Below are 22,005 nucleotides of genomic sequence, written 5' to 3'. Positions count from 1 at the left end.
CTTGACTAAGTCGACATAGATCTAAGACACTCAAGCAGATTTATAGAAATCAACGATGATACTGCAATAAAGTATTTATACGTGAATCTTTTAGTGTTGGTATTTGAATATCCTCTGATTTAATGTAATATGGTAGAATGTCCTTGTAGCTCCATCCTTCGGCACCTTCCTTTTCCCATCCATCAAAGTCATGGCGACTGCCTCTCATATACAGCATATAGTTAATGGAACCACTTCCACCAAGAACACGCCCTCTCGCTTGAGCACTTCTCTGTCAAAATTTAGATGATTTTTTACTATTTACCTATTGTTTTTACTGACTAAAAAACCAGTTGAAATTTCCTTTAAACATTCTTATTACAGACTTAATTAACTAGTCAAAAAATACAATCAATACCACAAATGATTATTGAGACCAAAAAATCCCTATGATATATATAGATATAAATATTTTGTTGCAGAAGGAAGATTTTTAAACAAAAACCAAACCTTGTCTTTTAAACCAAGACATGCGTTCTTTTGAGGGACTGTTCTGAAGGCCCAGTCTTGTTTCGTATTCTGCAAACCTCCACTTGCCATAGGAATATGCATAATTTCGTTCTCGTTTTCTGATCCTCCGGCTTCTACTATTAATACGGAAGACCCTAAATCTTCAGAAAGTCTGTTAGCAAGAACACAGCCGGCTGATCCAGCTCCAACTAAAGCATAACAAAGACAGAAAATGTTTTTATATAAGAAATTACTGTATCGGACGACCATATCAGAATCGAAATTCTCTACTTAGGATATAAGCATCGTAAATGAGCACTATTTATTGCAATGAGAAACAATCAAGATATTTTATAATGAGAAAAAGTTAAAATGGATTTAATTATCATGAACATACCTATTATATAGTCGTATGTGCTGTTAAAGACGATGTTTGCTTCTTCACTCGTTTTGTGTTTTGTATTCATGAAGTAATACACAAAAACAGCAAATAAAAGCATCAACACAGTATATGATCGATCCATACCTGATAATGATTAAAAGACAAATTACTTTCCCCTAGTATAATTTAAAAGATTGCGATTTTCAACGACCCTAATCCTAACCCTAACAATGTTTTTATAAGTAATTTATAAAAACGTGCTACCCTAATAGGCATATTTTTCATAACATTTAATTATGCAGCTTCATTCAAAGTTCGTTCAAAGCTATATTTCTATGAAGATTGATAAAGGTACGTAATTCTGTCACAACAAATGTGTTGCACTCGTTATTGAACTGTAAAAATAATGACTACGACGGAAATAAATAATTGCTGTAAGGACTCACATTTGTCCGAACGAATGCTGTAAATTTCAATGACGAATAATATTTTAACAAGTTTGACAATTGATTTCATCGATATTAAATTCATAAAACTAATTTTTGCATAGGCTCTAATTTGGTAATTTGATAAGGTAAACAGTTAAAATTATGTAGTGTTATAGCACTTTTAATGGGCTATATGGAATATATGGAGATAACGAACAGTGTTCAATCTCAAAGTCCATTAAACAATAACAAACAGGAGCAGAACAAACACGGACCTCCGAAACATTAGGGGTGGGATCAGGTGCCATGGAGGAGTAAGCATCTCCTGCTGACCGGTCACATCCGCCGTGTGCTCCTTGTCATGATCAGGAAATAACGGAAAAATCCTTCGTCAATTCATTGTATAAATAAAGGACAAACAATTAGCATGAAAAACGTAAGTCAGTCAGTGAGCATTCCAGTTGAAAATATCTGTTTATATTTACATCCAATGAATATTTTCCCCTTTATTTCTTATGAATTTCATTACCATTAATCAGTGCATGAACAACATTGAGCGAGCCACTTGTGTAGTTTTCTTGAACAATGGCTGTTCATCTTTAAAACAAAAGTTAAAAAAATGCATTTTACTTTGAATGATTTTTTTAAACATATGTAAATATAAACAATAAAATGCTTTCTTTGGTTGTCGCAGCAGTTGCAGAAATAAATGACATAACCCGCGGGTTATGTATAATTATTTTCTGCAATAGCTGCGACATTAATTCCCATACTAACAACCAAAGAAAGCATTTTATATTTAAATAAATCTTTAACAGGATTCCCCATAAATCAGATGCATATAAACTAAAGTCAAATCTAAATGATATACGAAGCACTAAGTTAACTTATTTTGCATCCATGCAACTATCAATTTTGCAGTATTCTTAAATCTCATACATGAAATATATCATTTGCAGATCAAACATAACCCCCCGAAAAATAAATTAAAAAAAAAAAAATAAAATGCTGAAATACATACCTGCAGGATATTGCTATCTCATATATCATTATGTACACAGCTATTCAGCGACCTACTAACTTGCATGTTACCTTTGTATGTCAATGATACGGAAGCCCAATAGTGCACACCAAAAATAAATAAAGAAAAACCAAATGATTCAATAAAAAAAAAATAAGCAAAACGAAATTATCAAATGAAGAATAACAAAATTATTATATAGAGAAAAACAAAATTATTATATGAAGAAACACGAAATTATCAAATAAAGAAAACGTATTTATCAAATTAAGAAACACGAAATTATTATATCAGAAAAAAGAATTTATGAATTTAGAAAATGAAATTATAATATAAAGAAACCTAAACTAAAACACAAATAGGGAATTAATAGATGTGCATGGTAAGAAACTGAACCTATTGATCATTCTTCTTATAAAGCATCTTATAATAACTCTATAGGCCTGATTTAATTCCACATTAAAAGATACGTGGGGCAAATAAACTTTCAATAAAGTAAGTAGTCATTAAAATCTACCTAAATCTATCGCACAAAAATATGAAGTTTTATACATCTAACATGTGATACGGTGTCAGTACTATTTCACATCTCTACTAATGTTTCATCAATTCTATATATAAGACGTTTGGTCACTGTCACAAGTTGATGTACACTGATCTAAAAGGCCTAGTTTTTACATCGATTGTATATCAAACCTGTACTGTCTAGAGGATTCTCCATACAAAAATTTAACTCTAATCGTAAAGTATTTTAAGGTATTTCCATCCTCCTATGATTTCATAGGTTTTTGCAAAAACTGGTATTAATTTAAAGTCATACTTAGTAGATCTAGCACTACAAAGTTTCTTAGAATACCTTTCAATAGGTATAATGGTATTATTCAGGAAAAAATGAAATAAGTTGCAAATGAACTTTTTCTCTTTTATTTTCTATACCAGGTTTTATTTGTTCTGTAACCTACCATTGAAATGGATGTCCACTGGCAGCGAGTGGTATGTGGCTATTAGGAATCTTAACTTATGATAGATCATAAACAAATTTACTTTGTTCAAATTTCTAAAATGCCCTAATTCGACCTATATGTAAATATCTTTACGTTGATATGAAAAGAATGTTATATCTCCTCTTTCATGTTTTCTTGCCTTGAAATGTGTAAACACACGCATGATCCCCCCTTTCCTCCCAAAAAAATTTAACACTTCATCTTTTATCAATATTTATAAATTGATAATTCTTTTACGAATATCTTTAACACTATCTATTCCTCGAATCATGTCGGCCGCTTTTTCTGCTATCATTATGGTTGGAGCATTTGTGTTTCCAGAGGTTACGTGACGCATGACGGAGGCATCGACTACACGAAGATTCTGTATACCTTTAACCCTGTTAAAATGAAAATAAATAACTGTAATGACAATAGAAATTACAAAGAAATCCTCTTTTTCCATAGTTTAAATAATTTACGATATTTATATTGCTTATTAGTAATCCATATAACGATTTTCAGATTGTTGAACTATATATATATTCTGAATATATCTAAGTTTATTTTTGCGAGTATTACATGTACCCTAATTATGTTCTTGAGTTACATGTATATTCATTCTTTCGAGTTCAATTTAACTCAGACTTCAATTCAGTTCATATAAGATTGATAGACAACGAATCTGAAATTTTTAAAATAAATCTTTATTTTTCACAATTAAACAAAATATTATTTTTTTTTTAAAGTTAAATAAAATTTTAAACCTGAGTTGTGGATCAAAAACAGCCGTATGATCATCCAATGCCCCCATTCTACATGTAGACGTTGGATGCCAGACGTTGAACGCATAGTGCTTGATTCTACAGACCCAGTACTCCTCTGAAGGGTATGGAAGCTCGTTACATGGAGGATAATACTCCTCATAGGGGTCTGATGGTGACGCACCAATTGATCTGAATGATTCTGTGTTGGCTAGCTTACGTACGCTGAACTAGGACCTGGGGTCCCCCGCAAATAGTTCGTCATTTTGCGTAGTAATAAAACATTCTAGGAACTCTCCAGGCATTAAAGGCACAAAAGTAAATTCATCGATATCATCAATACGGAGACCTCAGGTCACCTTATATATTAATTGAATTTTATATGATAGACAATTTTCTTTGTCTTACTCCAAAATAATCATATTTATAACTTTATAAAGATCAACTTTCTAATATATATATTAGCAGAAACGTGAAAATAATAAAGGGTGACCAGAGGTAACCTAATATTTTACATCAATAGGGGGACCAAAGATCACCTTACATTGTACATCAGTAGGGGGACCAGAGGCCACCTTATATTTAACATCATTAGGGAGACCAGTTGTCACCTTATATTGTACATCATCAGAGGGATCATAGGTCACCTTACATTTTAAATCAATAGGGGTCCAAAGGTAATCTTTTATTGCACATAATAGGGGGACCTGGGGATACCTTATATCGTACATCATTTGGGGGACCAGAGGTCACCCTATAATGTACATCAGTAGGGGGACTACAGGTAACCTAATATTGTACTGTACATAAGTAGAGGGACCAGAGGACACCTTATATTGTACATCGGTAGGGAGACCAGAGGGCACCTTATATTGTGCATCAGGTGGGGGGGGGGGGGAGAGAGAGAACACCTTATACTATACATCAGTAGGGGGACCAGTGGACACCTTATATTGTACATCAATACGGGGACCAGAGGTCACCCGATATTTTACATTAGTACGGGGACTATTGGTCACCTAATATTGTACTGTACATCAGTAGAGAGACCAGAGGTCACCTTATATTGTACATCAGTAGTAAAACCAGAAGTCATCGTATATTGTACATCAGCAGAAGGACCAGAGGTCACTTTATATTGTACGGGGACTAGTGGTCACCTAATATTGTACTGTACATCTGTAGCGGGACCAGAGGACACCTTATATTTTACATTAGTAGTAGGACCAGAGGTCATCTTATATTGTACATCAGCAGAAGGACCTGAGGTCCTCTCTTGTATATCAGTAGGGGGACCAGAGGACACCTTATACTATACATCTGTAGGGGGACCAGAGGACACCTTATATTGTACATCAGTGGGGGAAAAGGGGTCACCTTTTATTGTACATCAGTAGGGGGACCAGAGGACACCTTATTTTGTACATCATTACGGGGACCAGAGGTCACCCGATATTTTACATTAATACGGGGGCTAGTGGTCACCTTATATTGTACTGTACATCAGTAGAGGGGCCAGAGGTCACCTTATATTGTACACCAATAAGGGAACCAGAGGACACCTTATATTGTACATCAGTAAGGGGACCAGAGGTCACCTTATATTGTACATCAGTAGGAGAAACAGAGTTCACCTTATATTGAACATCAGTAGGGGGAACCAGAGGTCACTTTATATTGTACATAAGTAGGGGGGACCAGAGGTCACCTTAGATTAAACATCAGAAGGATGACCAGAAGTTACATATGTACATCAGCAGGGGTACCTTAGGTCACCTTTTATTGTACATCAGTAGGGGGACCAGAGGTCACCTTATATTTAACATCAGAAGGATGACCAGACGTCATTTTATATTGTACGGGGAATAGTGGTCACCTAATATTGTACTGTACATCTGTAGCGGGACCAGAGGACACCTTATATTTAACACCAGAAAGGGGACTAGAGGTCACCTTATATTGTACATCAGTAAGGGGATGAGAGGTCACTTTATATTGATCATCAGCAGTTGTACCAGGGTTCACCTTATATTGTACATCAGTAGGGTGACCAGAGGACACCTTATATTGTACATCAGTACGGGGACCAGAGGTCACCCGATATTTTTCATGAGTACGGAGACTAGTGGTCACCTAATATTTTACTGTACATCAGTAGAGGGATCAGAGGTCACCTTATATTGAACATCAATAAGGGGACCAGAGGACACCTAATATTGTACATCAGTAGTAGGACCAGAGGTCATCTTATATTGTTCATCAGCAGAAGGACCAGAGGTCACCTTATATTGTACATAAGTAGGGGGACCAGAGGTCACCTTATATTGTACATCAGTAGGGGGACCAGAGGTCACCTTATATTGTACATCAGTAGGGGGACCAGAGGTCACCTTATATTGTACATCAGAAGGGGGACCAGAGGTCACCTTATATTGTACATCAGTAGGGGGACCAGAGCACCTTATATTGTTCATCAGTATCAGGGGGACCAGAGGACACCTTATATTGTACATCAGAAGGGGGACCAGAGGACATCTTATATTGTATATTAGTAGGGAGACCAGTAGTCACCTTATATTGTACATCAGTAGAGGAACCAGAGGACACATTATAATGTACATAAGCAGGGGGACCAGAGGTCACCTTATATTTAAATCAGAAGGGGGACCAGAGGTCATCCTTATATTGTACATCAGTAGGGGGACCAGAGGTCACTTTATATTGTACATCAAAAGGGGGACCAGGGATCACCTTATATTTAAAATCAGAAGGGGGACCTGAGGTCATCTTTTATTGTACATCAGTAGGGGGACCAGAGACCACTTTATATTGTTCATCAAAAGGGGGACCAGAGGTCACCTTATATTTCACATCAGAAGGGGGACCAGAGGTCACCTTATATTGTACATCAGTAAGGGGATGAGAGGTCACTTTATATTGATCATCAGCAGGGATGAGAGGTCATTTTATATTGATCATCAGCAGGGATACCAGGGGTCACTTTATATTGTACATTTGCAGGATGACCAGAGGTCACCTTACATTGTACATTAAAAGGGGACCAGAGGACACCTTATATTTAACACCAGAAAGGGGACTAGAGGTCACCTTATATTGTACATCAGTAAGGGGATGAGGGTCACTTTATATTGACATCAGAGGTCCACCTTATATTGTACATCAGTACCAGGGGATATTGTACATCAGTAGGGGACCAGAGGTCACCTTATATTGTACATCATCAGACCAGAGGTCACCTTATATTGTACATCAGTAGGGGGACCAGAGGTCACCTTATATTGTACATCAGTAAGGGGACCAGGTCACCTTATATTGTACATAAGTAGGGGGACCAGAGGTCATCTTATATTGTACATCAGCAGAAGGACCAGAGGTCACCTTATATTGTACATAAGTAGGGGGACCAGAGGTCACCTTATATTGTACATCAGCAGGGGGACCAGAGGTCACCTTATATTGTACCTCAGAAGTGGGACCAGAGGCACCTTATATTGTACCTTATATTGTTCATCAGTAAGGGGGACCAGAGGTCACCTTATATCTAACAACAGAAGGGGGACCAGAGGTCACCTTATATCTAACATCAGAAGGGGGACCAGAGGTCACCTTATATTGTACATCAGTAGAGGGACCAGAGGCCACTTTATATTGTATATCAGCAGGGGGACCAGAGGTCATCTTATATTTAAAAGCAGAAGGGGGACCAGAGGTCATCTTATATTGTACATCAGTAGGGGGACCAGAGACCACTTTATATTGTACATCAAAAGGGGGACCAGAGGTCACCTTATATTTAAAATCAGAATGGGGACCAGAGGTCATCTTATATTGTACATCAGTAGGGGGACCAGAGACCACTTTATATTGTACATCAAAAGGGGGACCAGAGGTCACCTTATATTTAACACCAGAAGGGGGACTAGAGGTCACCTTATATTGTACATCAGTAAGGGGATGAGAGGTCACTTCATATTGATCATCAGCAGGGATACCAGGGGTCACCTTATATTGTACATTGGCAGGGGGACCAGAGGTCACCTTACATTGTACATTAAAAGGGGACCAGAGGACATCTTATATTGTACATCAGTAGGGGGACCTGAGGCCATTTTTTATTGTATATCAGTAGGGGGACCAGAGGTCACCTTTAATTGAACATCAGAAGGGGACCAGAGGTCACCTTATATTGCACATCAGTAAGGAGATCAAAGGACACTTTATATTGTACATCAGCAGGGGGACCAGGGGTCACCTTATATTGTGAATCAGTAGGACCAGAGGCCACCTTATATTGTACACCAGTAGGGGGACCAGAGGTCACCTCATATTGTACATCAGTAGGGGACCAGTAAGGGGACCAGAGGTCACCTTATATTATACATCAGTAGGACTAATGGAGTTTTATGAAGAGACTTACTTTTACATTAGACAGCTGACTTTTACATTTTAAGTAATGGAGTAAGTCATTGTTTAAATTGTAAAAGTCAGTAGTCGATTGTAAAAGTAAGTCTCTTCATAAAACTCCAGTGGTCACCTCATATTGTACATCAGAAGGGGGACCAGATGTCACCTTGTATTGTACATCAGTAAGGGGATCAGAGGCCACTTTATATTGCACATCAGTAGGGGGACCAAAGGTCACCGTATATTGTACATCAGTAGGGGGACTAGAGGTCACCTCATATTGTACATCAGTAGGGGGACCAGAGGACACCTGATATTGTACATCGGTAGGTCACCTTATACAAGGGTCGTTTAATAATGTCTTCGGTGCTCGGAAAGAAACAAAAGTCGCTTTTCAATAATTTAGTTATAATGATTTAACCTAAAATTATCTTTTCATTAAAACACATGTAAGTAACATTTTTATCCAATTTCTTTCATTTTCAATTGTTTTTCGAACTCATTTTCTGGTATGAACCTTTGTATACTGGATTATTGCAGATCCTATGATTTCCTGGACTTGTTTCTTCCTTCTGAAAGGCGTTTTCTCAAGTTTGGCAAATGGAACAAGTCAAAAGGCGAAAGATCTGGCGAATATTGTTAACGTGAATGAACATTAACTTTTGTTTATCCCCAAGACTCCTTTACTCTTCAGGGCTTTCGGGTTTGGACGCTGTCATGGAAAAAATCTTATGTTGTGGATTCCTTATTCTCATTAACCTTTTGATTTTTTGCCAAAAAATTGCTTTCTAGATTCCTCCAGAAATTAAACTGCATCCCCGAATACGAATTTGAACAATAAGACCACTAATATTTAAGAAAATTGCCTATAAATCTATCCTTGTGCTCTTGCAATTCTCTGCTCTTCTTAGACCTTTGCTTTTTTTGTCAAGTACATCTTATTGTAAATTTGTTTTGAGGGTTTTAAGCAATAGATTCAAGTTTCATTATCTGTTTGAAATTCAAATAAACGTGGATAACTACAATTACTGATATTTTTAATAATTGTTCATATATTCTTATATGCAGTCGTTTTCACTCATTTTTTTAAGGGTTACTTTTGAGTAATAAGCTTTTTTTTTCTGTCAAACGTTCTTAAAACAGTGTGAACTACTCCCGAAATGATGTGTATTTTGAAAGAGGGCGTATAAGGCGTGTACAATCCCCCGCTCTGAGACAAAATGTTTTTCAATTTTCAAAATCCACAAAAAAGCTATATTTTTCTAAAATCATGTTCTCAGTAATGTCATCTTCAAAATATTTTATCATTTTATTTTTCTGAACGACTTATCATTTGATAATATTTATTTCAAAGTTGACAGTTAAGCATATTTAGTGGAAAATGGGTTTAATAGAGCTATAAAAAACGAATTTTGAACATGAATGGGTCAAGTCTCCATTCTTCGTGAACCCGTCCATTTAAATCACACTGAAAGACGTCAATAGTGCATATACTTCGTAGCGTACCGGTAGTGGTTAAAGCGGTTGGTCTTGGACTAAACCTGAGCTATGAAGAGAGTTCGAATCATACATGAAGCTTTTTCTTTTTCCTTTTATTTATTTTATTTTTTTTTTTTTCAAATGTCATAAAAACATGAATAAAAAATAAATTATTCATAAATTATTAAAACAATGAAATAAAGAATTTGATATGTAAAAGATGATATAAACCATAAAATTTTGAAAAAATACTACTTTTCGAATTGAGAAATATCTTTTTTCAGAGCGCGGAATTGTCCTTGCCTTGTACGCCTCCATTCTTTGCTATGTGTCGTATAGTCAATCATACACCATCAGTGATTATTTGTTGAAATTTGGCAAACAGTACATTATTTGTTTAATTTTTGTTTGCAAGTACGGTATTCATTTTTGATGCCCATTATATACATTTTATCAGTGAAATCCACCTGCTCAATTGTCTATAAAACAAACATTGATTGCAGTAAATTTTTACATATTTCAGTGAGTATTTCTTTGGGATTCTTAACAAATTTTACAGCAGCTTTAATGGACGGTTTAATTTTACTTTAGTTTACTGATTCTTTACAATTCATTTTTAATGCAGTGTCTCGAATACCCTTGTTTTCCAGCTTCTCACAATTAAACTATGTGATGAAAAGTAGTCACATCAATTGTTATAAATTCAAGCTTAGTATTGTATGTCATACAGTTCAGGACATTATTTATTGAACAGCCCTCGTAATTTGTACATCAGTAGGGGGACAAGAGGTCACATTATATTGTACATCATTAAAAACTAATGATAACACTATTTTGAACGACAATGAAGAAACCGGAAGACACTTTATATTTTACATCAATAAGAAGACCAGAGGTCATCTTATAATATTATATTGTAAGTCAACAGGGAGACCAGAAGACACCTAATATTTTACATAAATATTGAGACCAAAGGACTCCTTATTTGGTCACCTGAATCAACGCATGTGACTTATTGCTATCAGTTTTTTTTTCTGGCGTCGTGCGCTGTGCATTGTGCGTTAACATTTGAACATTTTCAGCTTTTCTCTGTAATCCCTCAACCATTTACAACCAATTTTGGCATAAAGCATCTATGGGTGAAAGGGAAATTTTTTTTTAATTCATGGTCCCTGCCCTCCACCCCCTAAGGCAAGAATGTTTGGGCGTAATTACTACAATTGATGAAATCTTTAAAAATCTTCTTTACTCATTAACATCAAGCCGTCGAACTGTTGGCATAATTATTATAAGCATTGACTCCATACCAAAATTGTGAAATTCATTGTCCCAGGGTCAGGGGCCCTGGGGTTAGGACAGGGCTATAAAATTTATATTAATTTATAATCTCTCTCACTTCGTCTGTCCGAATATAAATTAATTATACTTTTTATTCTGTATTGAAAGAATAATCAACTCATATGTATGGAATGCTGCTCGTCAGAACGTTTATTACAAATTTAACACATTTGTATTCATTTCAACACACGTTATTTTTAATCATTAAATAATACTTATATACATACATATATATGTGTGTGTGTGTGCCTAATTTACTGGTTTCCATTCCTTACACGTTCTGTACGAGCGGTAGAGTAACTTTTTAAGCACGCACCTGCTATTTATATGACCATGTCACGTGACATAAAAACCACACAGATCCACCATTCTGTTCACACAGGAAATACCCATAACGACAATAATAATAATTATGAAATGCATTTATTCTTTGAAAATATTTCCCTCTGCCCCTGGATATTAAACAAACTAACTACATGCAAAGTTGTGATGAGGAAGGGTATTCTCTCCAAAGTTTTGAAATTCGTGACCCAAAGGTCAGGGGTTCCGGTGTTACGCTGGGGCTATATAAACTGTAAAGTTTATATTCATTAAAGAGGCTGAGGGGTGGCAGCCATTTTCAGACTATTTTGATCTCCTTTAAAAGAAGAGCTCCATATAAAGATATACAAAAATGATCAAATTTTAAAAACTAAAATGTATGAATTTTTTCTTTGCCAAATGATAGTTGACAGCTTATGATACCGTATCTAAAAAAAAAAAAATAAGTTAAAACTGATGGTTAATTTGTTGTCCCCCAGCCTCCTTAATTCTTTAAAAAAATCTTCCTCTCTGCTCCTGGATATTAATTAAACTAACTACATATAGTTATGATAAGCAAGGGAGTGTCTTCCAGAATTATAAATTTCAAGGCCCCTGGCTCATGGGTACCATGTCATTTGTAGACAATACTGTAATTGAATTAATGCTTTGAAATTTGTTCTTTGGTATAAACCAATTTTTTTTATGAACAATGGTCCTTTTTTTCAAAATTGTGAAATGTATGACCTCAGGATGAGGGTTTTTGTGGTCAATGAGCACTACTAATTATTGCTAATTATTACCGCTTATTTGAAATGAAAGTTTTAAGTTTTACAAGATGTTCAAATGACCTATAAGATCCATAGGCCTCTTGTCGTGTTCTTAAGTGAACGTCTAGCATCTCGTTAATATGCATTTTATCTGTACCCACTGGTCCGCCCTTGTTTTCTTTTTAGGTGTCTGTTGGTTAAGACGAGTCTAGAATCGTTGATGCTTTATCTCTCTGCATTCATATAATATTTTTTATGTCTGATTTCTTTAAAAATGTACAACAAAGGGGACCACTGGTCTCCTTATTTATGTACAATACAAGGTGACCTCTGGTCCCCCTTGTGATGTAAAATATAGAGTGACCTAAGGTCCTCATAATGATCTACAACATAGGGTGACCTCTGACCCCCTATTGATGTATAAGGTGACCTCCGTTTCCCCTTATGATGTACAATATAATCTGACGTCTGCTTTTGTACAGTATAAGGTGACCTATGGTCCCCTTTCTGTTGTACAATATAAAGATGACCATAAGTCTCCATAATGAAATAACATATAAGGTGACCTTTGGTCAACTTATTGATGTACAATATTAGTTTACTTCTGGTCCACCCAGTAACGAACGTCAAAACTGAACTGAAGGCTCTGTCCCCCTACTGATGTACAATAAAAGGTGACCTCTGGTCCCCCTACTGTTATCTCCTACTGATGTACAATATAAGGTGTCCTTTCGTCCTCCTAATGTTGTACAATATAAGGTAACCCCTGGCCCCCTACTGTTGTACTATATAAGGTGACCCCTGGTCCCCCTACTTTTGTAAAATATAAGGTGACCCCTGGTCCCCCTACTGATGTTCCCTACTTATGTACAATATGAGGTGACCTCTGTTCCCCCTACTGATGTACATAAAAGGTGTCCTATGGTCCCACTACTGATGTACAATATAAGGTGACCTCTGGTCACCCTACTGGTGTACAAAATAAGAAACCCCTGGTCCCCCTACTGATGAATAATATAAGGTGTCCTCTGGTCCCCCTACTGATGTCCCCAACTTATGAACAATATAAGATGTACCCTGGTCACCCTGCTGTTGTACAATATAAGAAGTCCTATGGTCCCCCTACTGATGTACAATATAAGATGACCCTGGTCCCCCTGCTGATGTATAATATAAGGTGTCCTCTGGTCTCCCTACTGATGTACAATATAAGGTGACCCCTGGTCCCCCTACTCATGTACAATATAAGATGTCCCCAGGTCTCCCTACTGGTGTACAATAAAAGATGTCCCCTGGTTCAACAACTGATGTACAATATAAGGTGTCCTCTGGTCCCCCTACTGATGTACAATATAAGGTGCCCTCTGGTCCCCCTACTGATGTACATAATAAGGTGTCCTCTAGTCCCCCTACTGATGTACAATATAAGGTGACCCCTAGTCCCCCTACCAATGTACGATATATGGTGTCCTCTGGTCCCCCTACTGATATACAATATAAGGTTACCTCTGGTCCCCCTATTGATATACAATATAAGGTGACCTCTAGTCCCCCTACTGATGTCCCCTACTATAAGGTGCCCTCTGGTCCACTTATTGATCTAAAGTGGAATATTAGGTGTCCTCTGGTCCCCCTACTGATGTACAATATAAAGTGTCCTCTGGTCCCCCTACTGATGTAAAATATAAGGTGCCTCTGGTCCCCCTACTGATGTACATTATAAGGTGTCATCTAGTCCCCCTACTGATGTACAATATAAGGTGACCCCTAATCCCCCTACCAATGTACGATATATGGTGTCCTCTGGTCCCCCTACTGATGTACAATATAAGGTTACCTCTGGTCCCCCTATTGATATACAATATAAGGTAACCTCTAGTCCCCCTACTGATGTACAATATAAGGTGCCCTCTGGTCCCCCTAATGATCTAAAGTGTAATATTAGGTGTCCTCTGGTCCCCCTACTGATGTACAATATAAGGTGTCCTCTGGTCCCCCTACTGAAGAACAATATAAGGTGCCCTCTGGTTCCACTACTGATGTACATTATAAGGTGTCCTCTAGTCCCCCTACTGATGTACAATATAAGGTGACCTCTGGTCCCCCTACTGATGAACAATACAGGGTTACCTTTGGTCCCCCTATTGATGTAAAGTGTAATATTAAGTGTCCTCAGGTCCCCTACTGATGTTCAAGGGACCACAGGTCCCCTACTGATGTACAATAAAAGGTGACCTCTGGTCTCCCTACTGATGTACAATTTAATGTGTCCTCTGGTCCCCTACTGATGTACAATATAAGGTGACCTTTGGTCCCCCTACTTATGTACAATATAAGGTGACCTCTGCTCTCCTACTTATGTCCAATATAAGGTGACCTCGGCTCTCCTACTGATGTCCTCTACTGATGTACAGTATAAGGTGACCTCTGGTCCCCCCACTGACGTACAATTAAAGGTGACCTCTGGTCCCCCTACATATGTAGAATTAAAGGTGACCTCTGGTCCCCCTACTGATGTAGAATATGGTGTTCTCTGGCCCTTTTTCTGTTGTCCGCTACTTATGTACAATATATGGTGTCTTCTGGTCCCCCTACATATGTAGAATTCAAAATGCCCTCTAGTCCCCCTACTGATGTACAGTATAAGGTGCCCTCTGGTCCCCCTACTGATGTAAAGTATAAGGTGACCTCTGGTCCTCCTACTGATGTCCCCTTCTGATGTACAGTATAAGGTGACTTCTGGTCAACCTAATGATGTTTTATATAAGGTGACACACTGGTCCTCTTACTGATGTACAATATTAGGTGTCCTCTGGTCCTCCTATTGATATACAAATAAGGTGCCCTCTGGTCCCCCTACTGATGTACATTAAGGTGTCCTCTTGATCCCCTACTGATAAGGTGACACACTGGTCCTCTTACTGATGTACAATATTAGGTGTCCTCTGGTCCTCCTATTGATATACAAATAAGGTGCCCTCTGGTCCCCCTACTGATGTACATTAAGGTGTCCTCTTGATCCCCTACTGATGTACAGTTTAAGGTGACCTCTGGTCCCCCTACTTATGTACGATATCAGTGGCGTAGCATCGTTTTTGAAAGTGGGGGGGCCAGGCAGAGAAAATTTTTTTTTTACTTACCTGAAAAAGTTGACAAGCAAAAAAAAAAAAAAAAAAAAAAAAAAAAAAAAAAATGAAATTTACCCGAAGTCGAAAATCCTATTTGGTGGGGGGGGGGGGGGGGGTTAACTTTTTTTCACTGTCAACTACTTCTAGCACCAATTCTTATACTACATTTTCGGTACATTTCTAAAAGTGAGGGGGGCAAACAGGCTTTGAATTAACATTTCCTATACTGTAAGTAAGGTTGGGAAAAAAAGTGGGGGGGCCAGGCCCCCCCTGGCCCCCCCGGATACTACGCCCCTGGGATATATGGTGTCCTCTGGTCTCCCTACTGATGTACAATATAAGGTGACCTCTGGTCCCCCTCCTGATGTACAATATTACTTGTTCTCTGGTCACCTTACTGTTGCCCCCTACTGATGTGTACTATAACGTTACATGGAATGAAATCATAGGGGAGACCACAGGTCACCTAACGTAATCCATAAATGTTAAAACGCTTTTATATCATATATCGCATAAAATTGCAGTTAATGTTGCTCAGCACCCACCCTCCACCCCCTCTATCTTTTCTAATACCTATCAGATGGTTATTTCTTTTAAAAAGTTGTTTGTTTTACACTTTAAAGGCTTCACAGTATTACAATTTATTCTATTTTCACTTTACGTATGCAACGCACTACATTTTGTAGCGGAGTAAACAGGCCCGATAGTCGTGAACTGAGCAGGGGACCTCAGGGCCTAGTTCAGCGTACGTTTTATCCTTCTGCGGCTGATTCCATTTCCTTCTTCAAACAAGAAAGGGGAAAAGAATAATAACAAATTGTAAAGCCTGCAAGCAATAAAAATCAAATTTTATTTATAATGAAGTTAAAGAGATCTTTTTATTTTTTGCTATACAAAAAATCATGTTATTAGGAATTAATTACTGCTGATTTTGTTGTTCGTTTTGTCATTTTTTTTAAGATTGAAAATCTTGCAAAATTGTTAAGTCGTACGAAAATTAGATCATCAGAAAGTTATCTCCCTTGCCTTGAACAGCATTTTAACCAATGAAATAATTGAAAATTTTCTCATCATGCATTTTCTACCAATCACAAAAGAGAGGAAGTGCATAGTCCGAAGACTGTAAAAAACTTCAACTATACAATACCGTCTTCCAAGGAAGACGGTAATGAGTGGTGGATCAAAGGGATCAGTACTCTGAAGTCGAACGGTTCCCCTACTCTTTGGATGGAGAAGTATATTTGCGGTGAAGAAGCTCCCTCCATTGCTTATGAAGTCCGCGTATGCTTTATACACACCCTCGGTGATCTTCAATATTTTTTAATTGAAAACATGACATAACAGAAATCACTTTTTTGTTTTAAAAGTATACAGTCCTCGATTTGATCAGTCTTTGATTAGTTTTAATTAGTAATGCGAAAATTATTGTCAAACTTTACTTTCAAAGTTATGTAATGATTTTGACTGTGTATATATTTGAAATGTGTGTTTATCTACTTGTGGTTTTAATTTATTTCGACCGGAAGATTTGTTCATCATTATTGTATGTTTAAACTATATTTAAACATGTTGTACATCATTATTTTTACCTTATTTTGAAGTCATTCTGTCATTTCACATGTTTACTTTCATTTTCCATTACTTCCGGTCGCGGGAAATTATGTACAAGTCTTACCTAGAATGTGTCGCGATTTCGCGGTTTATAACGTCACGTTGGGTCGTGCTACGTCACTTAGGGTTAACGTTTAGTTTTAGAAGTCAGTTGGGATTTTTAGATGATAGTAGACGGACGTAAATTTTTTTTTAAGGACTTATTTGGATAGTCAGCCCAGACTTGTGAATTTATATTACCTATTTTAGTCGCTACCAGACTATTTGTGAAATGTCCAGGTAATTTAATTGGAATTTGTGATAAATTATTTATTTATATTTAGGAAATTTCGTATTAGAAATTTACTTTAACTTTATCTGAAATTTGGGGAATCCTTTGAATCTAGCAAGTGACGTTGTACGCGTGTGGCCATATTTTTGAAATATATATTGTTGTTAATTTATTGACTATCATTATTAAATTTTGGAATAACAGAATATAATTTTTGAAAACTTTATTATCTTTGTGTTTATTTATTTAGTAAAAAACCGCTACCAGGTTTATTCATATTTCGCTACCAGAAATTATAAGACAAGATATTAGCCGCGACCAGGCTTATAAATTACAAATACCAATTTGGTAATTAATAATTATTTTATCCTATCTTACGAACTCGTAACGGCGAAAACGTTACATTTTGGTGGCAGCGGTGGGATAGGATAAAATTAATTTGTGCAGGAAAATTTGTTATTCTTGATTTACACTTGCTAGATTCTCCCCAGTGAAATAAAATGGCAGAATCCCGTGGTAGTAATGTGAACCCCAATGACCAGGGTGGGGGTGAACCAAGCCCTGATATGGAAACTAAAGTGAATTCTATGCAGTCCCAGATTTGTGATATTTCTACTGTGTTACAGAAACTTACAGAGACTTTAGATCGTTTGGTTGACAAAGACCATGACATGACAGACTGCAGAAGTGAGTACAGTGACTACAGAACGATTGACAGAGTGAGTGAGCCTGATGACCATAGACATACTCTGCCCAGTGACGCAAACCAGTCACATTTTCGTTCGTTCGATACGCGAACACAGGTACACCCTCATAATGTTTTAGATAGACCATCGGATTTTAATCCGTTCAGACCAAATTATGAAAATCAAAACCAGACTCGACAGACTGTCAGAGCAAAACCCGACACTTATGACGGCAGATCTAGTTGGACAGACTTTATTACTCAGTTTGAAATTGTATGTCGGTTAAATAACTGGTCCAGTGAAATTAAGGCTCTACAGTTAGCAGCTTGTTTGAGAGGCTCAGCCAGAAGTGTTCTGACTGATCTTAGACCCCATCAGCTTGACGATTATTATGAGTTGAAATTTGTTCTCCAAACTCGCTTCGAACCAAAGAATCAAACTGAAATGTACCGCGCAGAAATGAATAGCCGGTATCGGAAAAGAGACGAAAGCCTCCCTGAATTGGCCCAAGATATAAAACGATTAGCCAGACTTGCTTACCCCACAGCCCCGTGTGAAGTTAGGGATACTTTGGCATATAAATGTTTCCGCGATGCCTTACATGACCAAGATATGGAATGGGCAATTTGTCAGAGCGCGTCCGAAAATATTGACGAAGCGTTAAACCTCGCGTTGAAATTTGAAGCTTTCAAATTGAGCAGAAATCGGAAGTACACAAATACTCCACATTTACGTCACCAGCAAGAAATTTGTGACCAAAGCTATCAAGACCTGTATGTAATTGGTGAAAATTCCCAGACCAATGTCCCGCGATCAGACCTTTCAAATAACAGAAATGAGACAAAGAAATGTTTCTATTGTGGGAAACCGGGTCATTTTAAAAATAAGTGTAGAAAACGCCAGTATGATCTACAATCGGGAAAATTAAACATTTCCTCCCAAAGAATGAACGACAAACCAAACTTTGCGGAGAGGTCCGAAACCTCTGAGATTATGCGTGCACGTGATTGCGCTAACGGTCCTTTAAACGACCAGAGGCTGAGCCTGTAGGTCAAGTCTCAGCCTGTGATGCTAAAACCCAAACTTGTGAACCGAATGACAATGATAGACCTAAAGAGCAAATATTTGAAATCAAAGAGGCCCGCAGTGATAGTTTATTTGTTGTTGCAAAATTCAATGATAGAAAAATAAATTGTTTGATTGATACTGGAGCCTCAGTTTCTGTGTTACATAGACGAATTTTTGATGAAATTTCGGGGGGTGTAAAACCGAGTTTGAATAGGAATTGTGGGAAATTGAAAGTGGCTGATGGTGAAATGATTACCCCGGCGGGAGCCGCCCAGATGACTTTTGTTATTGATGGTAAACCCTATAGCTATAGGATGTTAGTAGCCGATATTGAGGTACCCGCGGTACTAGGATATGATTTCCTGAGGGACAATAATTGTGAAATGAAACTTGGTGAGGGTACGCTCAAGTTAAATGGTGAATCGGTTAGTTGTAAACTTCACAGCCAAATTCAGACTCTATTCAAACTGTCGTTGACTGAAAATGTAGTGATACCTCCGTCGAGCGAAATGATAATTCCAACGAAAATTTTGGGTGATCAGCCATTTGGGAAAACGGCTGTTGTTACGGATATAAGTCCATCTGTGTCAAAGAAAGGAATTCTAGTCGGGAAAAGTGTTTTTGACCCAAATAAATCTGAAATACCTGTGCGTGTTGTCAATGTTTCTGATACTCCACAAACCATTTACAAAAATACGGTCACGTCAGAATGTGAGGTGGTTCTTGAGAGTGATGTAGTATCATTTCAAAATCAATCTTGTGATAAAATGAATGCGCATACTTTGAATAACCTTGACCTTTTAAAGGTACAAGAGGACAACGTGTCTGTTCCTGACCATATCAAAGTTGTTCTTGACTCATGTAGAGACAATTTAAGCGATGTAGAATTGAAGAAAGTGTGCAATCTTCTGCGTAACTATTCAAGTGTGTTTGCAACCTCTAAAGACGATTTAGGAGAAACAGATTGTGTTTTACATAAAATAAATACGGGTCAAGCTCGTCCCATAAAACAAGCCCCTAGACGTATACCCATAAATCAAAAAGAGGAAGTTTCGACGGAATTGAAACGAATGTTAGATGTTGGTGTTATCAAACCCTCAAAATCTCCTTGGGCTTCCCCTATTGTCATTGTGCGCAAATCAGACGGCTCCATACGATTCTGTGTCGATTACCGTAAAGTCAATGAAGTCACAATAAAAGACTCTTATCCTCTGCCCAGAATCAATGACTCCTTAGACGTTTTACGCGGATCTTCGTGGTTTTCTGTACTTGATTTACAGTCAGGTTTCTGGCAGGTAAAAATGGATCCGTCGGACCAAGAGAAAACAGCTTTTGTAACAAATAGCGGACTATACGAGTTTACCAAAATGCCCTTCGGTCTTTGTAATAGTCCCGCGACTTTTGAGCGACTCATGGAGAGCGTTCTAGCTGGATTACAGTGGGAGACTTGTCTTGTTTACATCGATGATATCATCATCTTTTCTGATTCCTTTGAGACCCATTTAGATCGTCTTGGTGATGTTTTGAAACGTATAAGTCATGCTGGACTTAAGATATCTCCAAAGAAATGCAATTTGTTTCAAAGAAAGGTCAAATTTCTAGGACATATAGTGTCTGAACATGGCATCGAACCATGTCCCAGTAAAATTGAAGCAGTCAAGAACTGGCCCATACCCTCTAATGTGAAAGACCTAAGAAGCTTTCTTGGAACCATTTCATACTATCGCCGTTTTATCAAAGGATTTGCTGACATTGCGAAGGTTTTGCATAAATTGACCGAGAAAACAGCCCTGTTCAGATGGACCAAAGAATGTGATATTGCTTTTCAGCGTCTTAAATCTGCTTTAATGACAAAACCTATAATGTCCTACCCAGATATGTCCAAGTCATTTATATTAGATACCGATGCTAGTGGTACAGCTATCGGCGCTGTTTTGTCCCAGGTTCATGAAGACGGAGAACATGTTGTTGCATATTATAGCAGGTGCCTGTCCAAGCATGAGCGACAGTATTGTATTACCAGGAAAGAGCTCTTAGCTGTTGTTGAAGCGATTAAGCACTTTCATTACTATTTATTTGGAACTAAATTTCTTGTTAGGACAGATCATGGTGCTCTTAGCTGGTTACGACGTTTTAAAAATCCTGAGGGTCAGCTAGCTAGGTGGATCCAAGTTCTCGATACATACAACTTTGATATTCGGCATCGTCCGGGAAAACAACATTCTAATGCTGACGGTTTGTCTCGTCGACCATGCATGTCTTGTAAATTTTGCGAGAAACAAGAAGACAAAATCACTCATTCCAGTGAAGCTGTTGTTCATGTGTCAACCCAAACTTCCTGTCTGGACTACGAATCAGTCGATGATCAGCATCAAGTCAATACCATGTCTACAGTGGAAGCCAGTTTAGTTTCAGGGGAGTCCGACGACAACCTTTCTTGGTTCCAGTCCAAGTCCAATGATGAACTCTCACAAGCCCAGAGACAAGATCCTGTTCTGAAACATCTCTTCTCCCTGAAAGAAAAATACAAAGATGAACCCCCTAAGTGGCATGAAGTTTCTCACCTATCCCCAGCCCTTAAATCATATTGGTCACAGTGGAAAAGAATTGAAATTGTTAATTGTGTTTTATACAGAAGATGGGTGGATGTTGAGAAAAATTCTGAAAGATTGCAATTGTTGGTACCAAAATGTTGGCAGAGTGAAATTTTAACTTTACTACATGACTCTTTACTTTCAGGTCATTTAGGCATAACCAAGACCATACACAAAATTCGGGAAAGATTCTATTGGTCCGATTATATGTCCCACACGAGAAGATGGATTGAGAAGTGCGCTGTGTGCCAAAAGCGTAAAACCCCTT

At 37.6% G+C, this 22,005-nt stretch overlaps 2 protein-coding genes across 2 annotated transcripts in view; both read right to left on the bottom strand.

Moving 5' to 3' along the window:
* Nucleotides 1-1,014, bottom strand: part of LOC134265158 (alcohol dehydrogenase [acceptor]-like) — a 22,856-nt gene extending 21,842 nt beyond the window's left edge. The window contains exons 1-3 of the mRNA XM_062747406.1: nt 887-1,014; nt 490-698; nt 82-271 (exon numbers count right to left, since the gene is read on the bottom strand). Coding sequence (XP_062603390.1) covers nt 82-271; nt 490-698; nt 887-1,013 — 526 coding nt within the window. The 5' untranslated portion in view covers nt 1,014. The remainder of the gene's footprint in view (nt 1-81; nt 272-489; nt 699-886) is intronic.
* Nucleotides 1,015-3,329: 2,315 nt separating this feature from the next.
* LOC134265144 (alcohol dehydrogenase [acceptor]-like) overlaps nt 3,330-22,005 on the bottom strand; it is a 31,676-nt gene continuing 13,000 nt past the window's right edge. Inside the window, exons 10-12 of the mRNA XM_062747391.1 lie at nt 16,655-16,815; nt 4,071-4,292; nt 3,330-3,704 (exon numbers count right to left, since the gene is read on the bottom strand). Of these exons, the coding sequence (XP_062603375.1) occupies nt 3,539-3,704; nt 4,071-4,292; nt 16,655-16,815 (549 nt within the window). The 3' untranslated portion in view covers nt 3,330-3,538. The remainder of the gene's footprint in view (nt 3,705-4,070; nt 4,293-16,654; nt 16,816-22,005) is intronic.

The sequence above is a fragment of the Saccostrea cucullata genome, unplaced genomic scaffold (genome assembly GCF_032062105.1).
Source record: "Saccostrea cucullata isolate Sc308-1 unplaced genomic scaffold, CSIRO_AGI_Scuc_v1 ctg3917, whole genome shotgun sequence".
NCBI lineage: Eukaryota > Metazoa > Mollusca > Bivalvia > Ostreida > Ostreidae > Saccostrea > Saccostrea cuccullata.
Note: the sequence above shows the minus strand (reverse complement) of the source record. Positions and strands in the feature narration are given on the sequence as shown.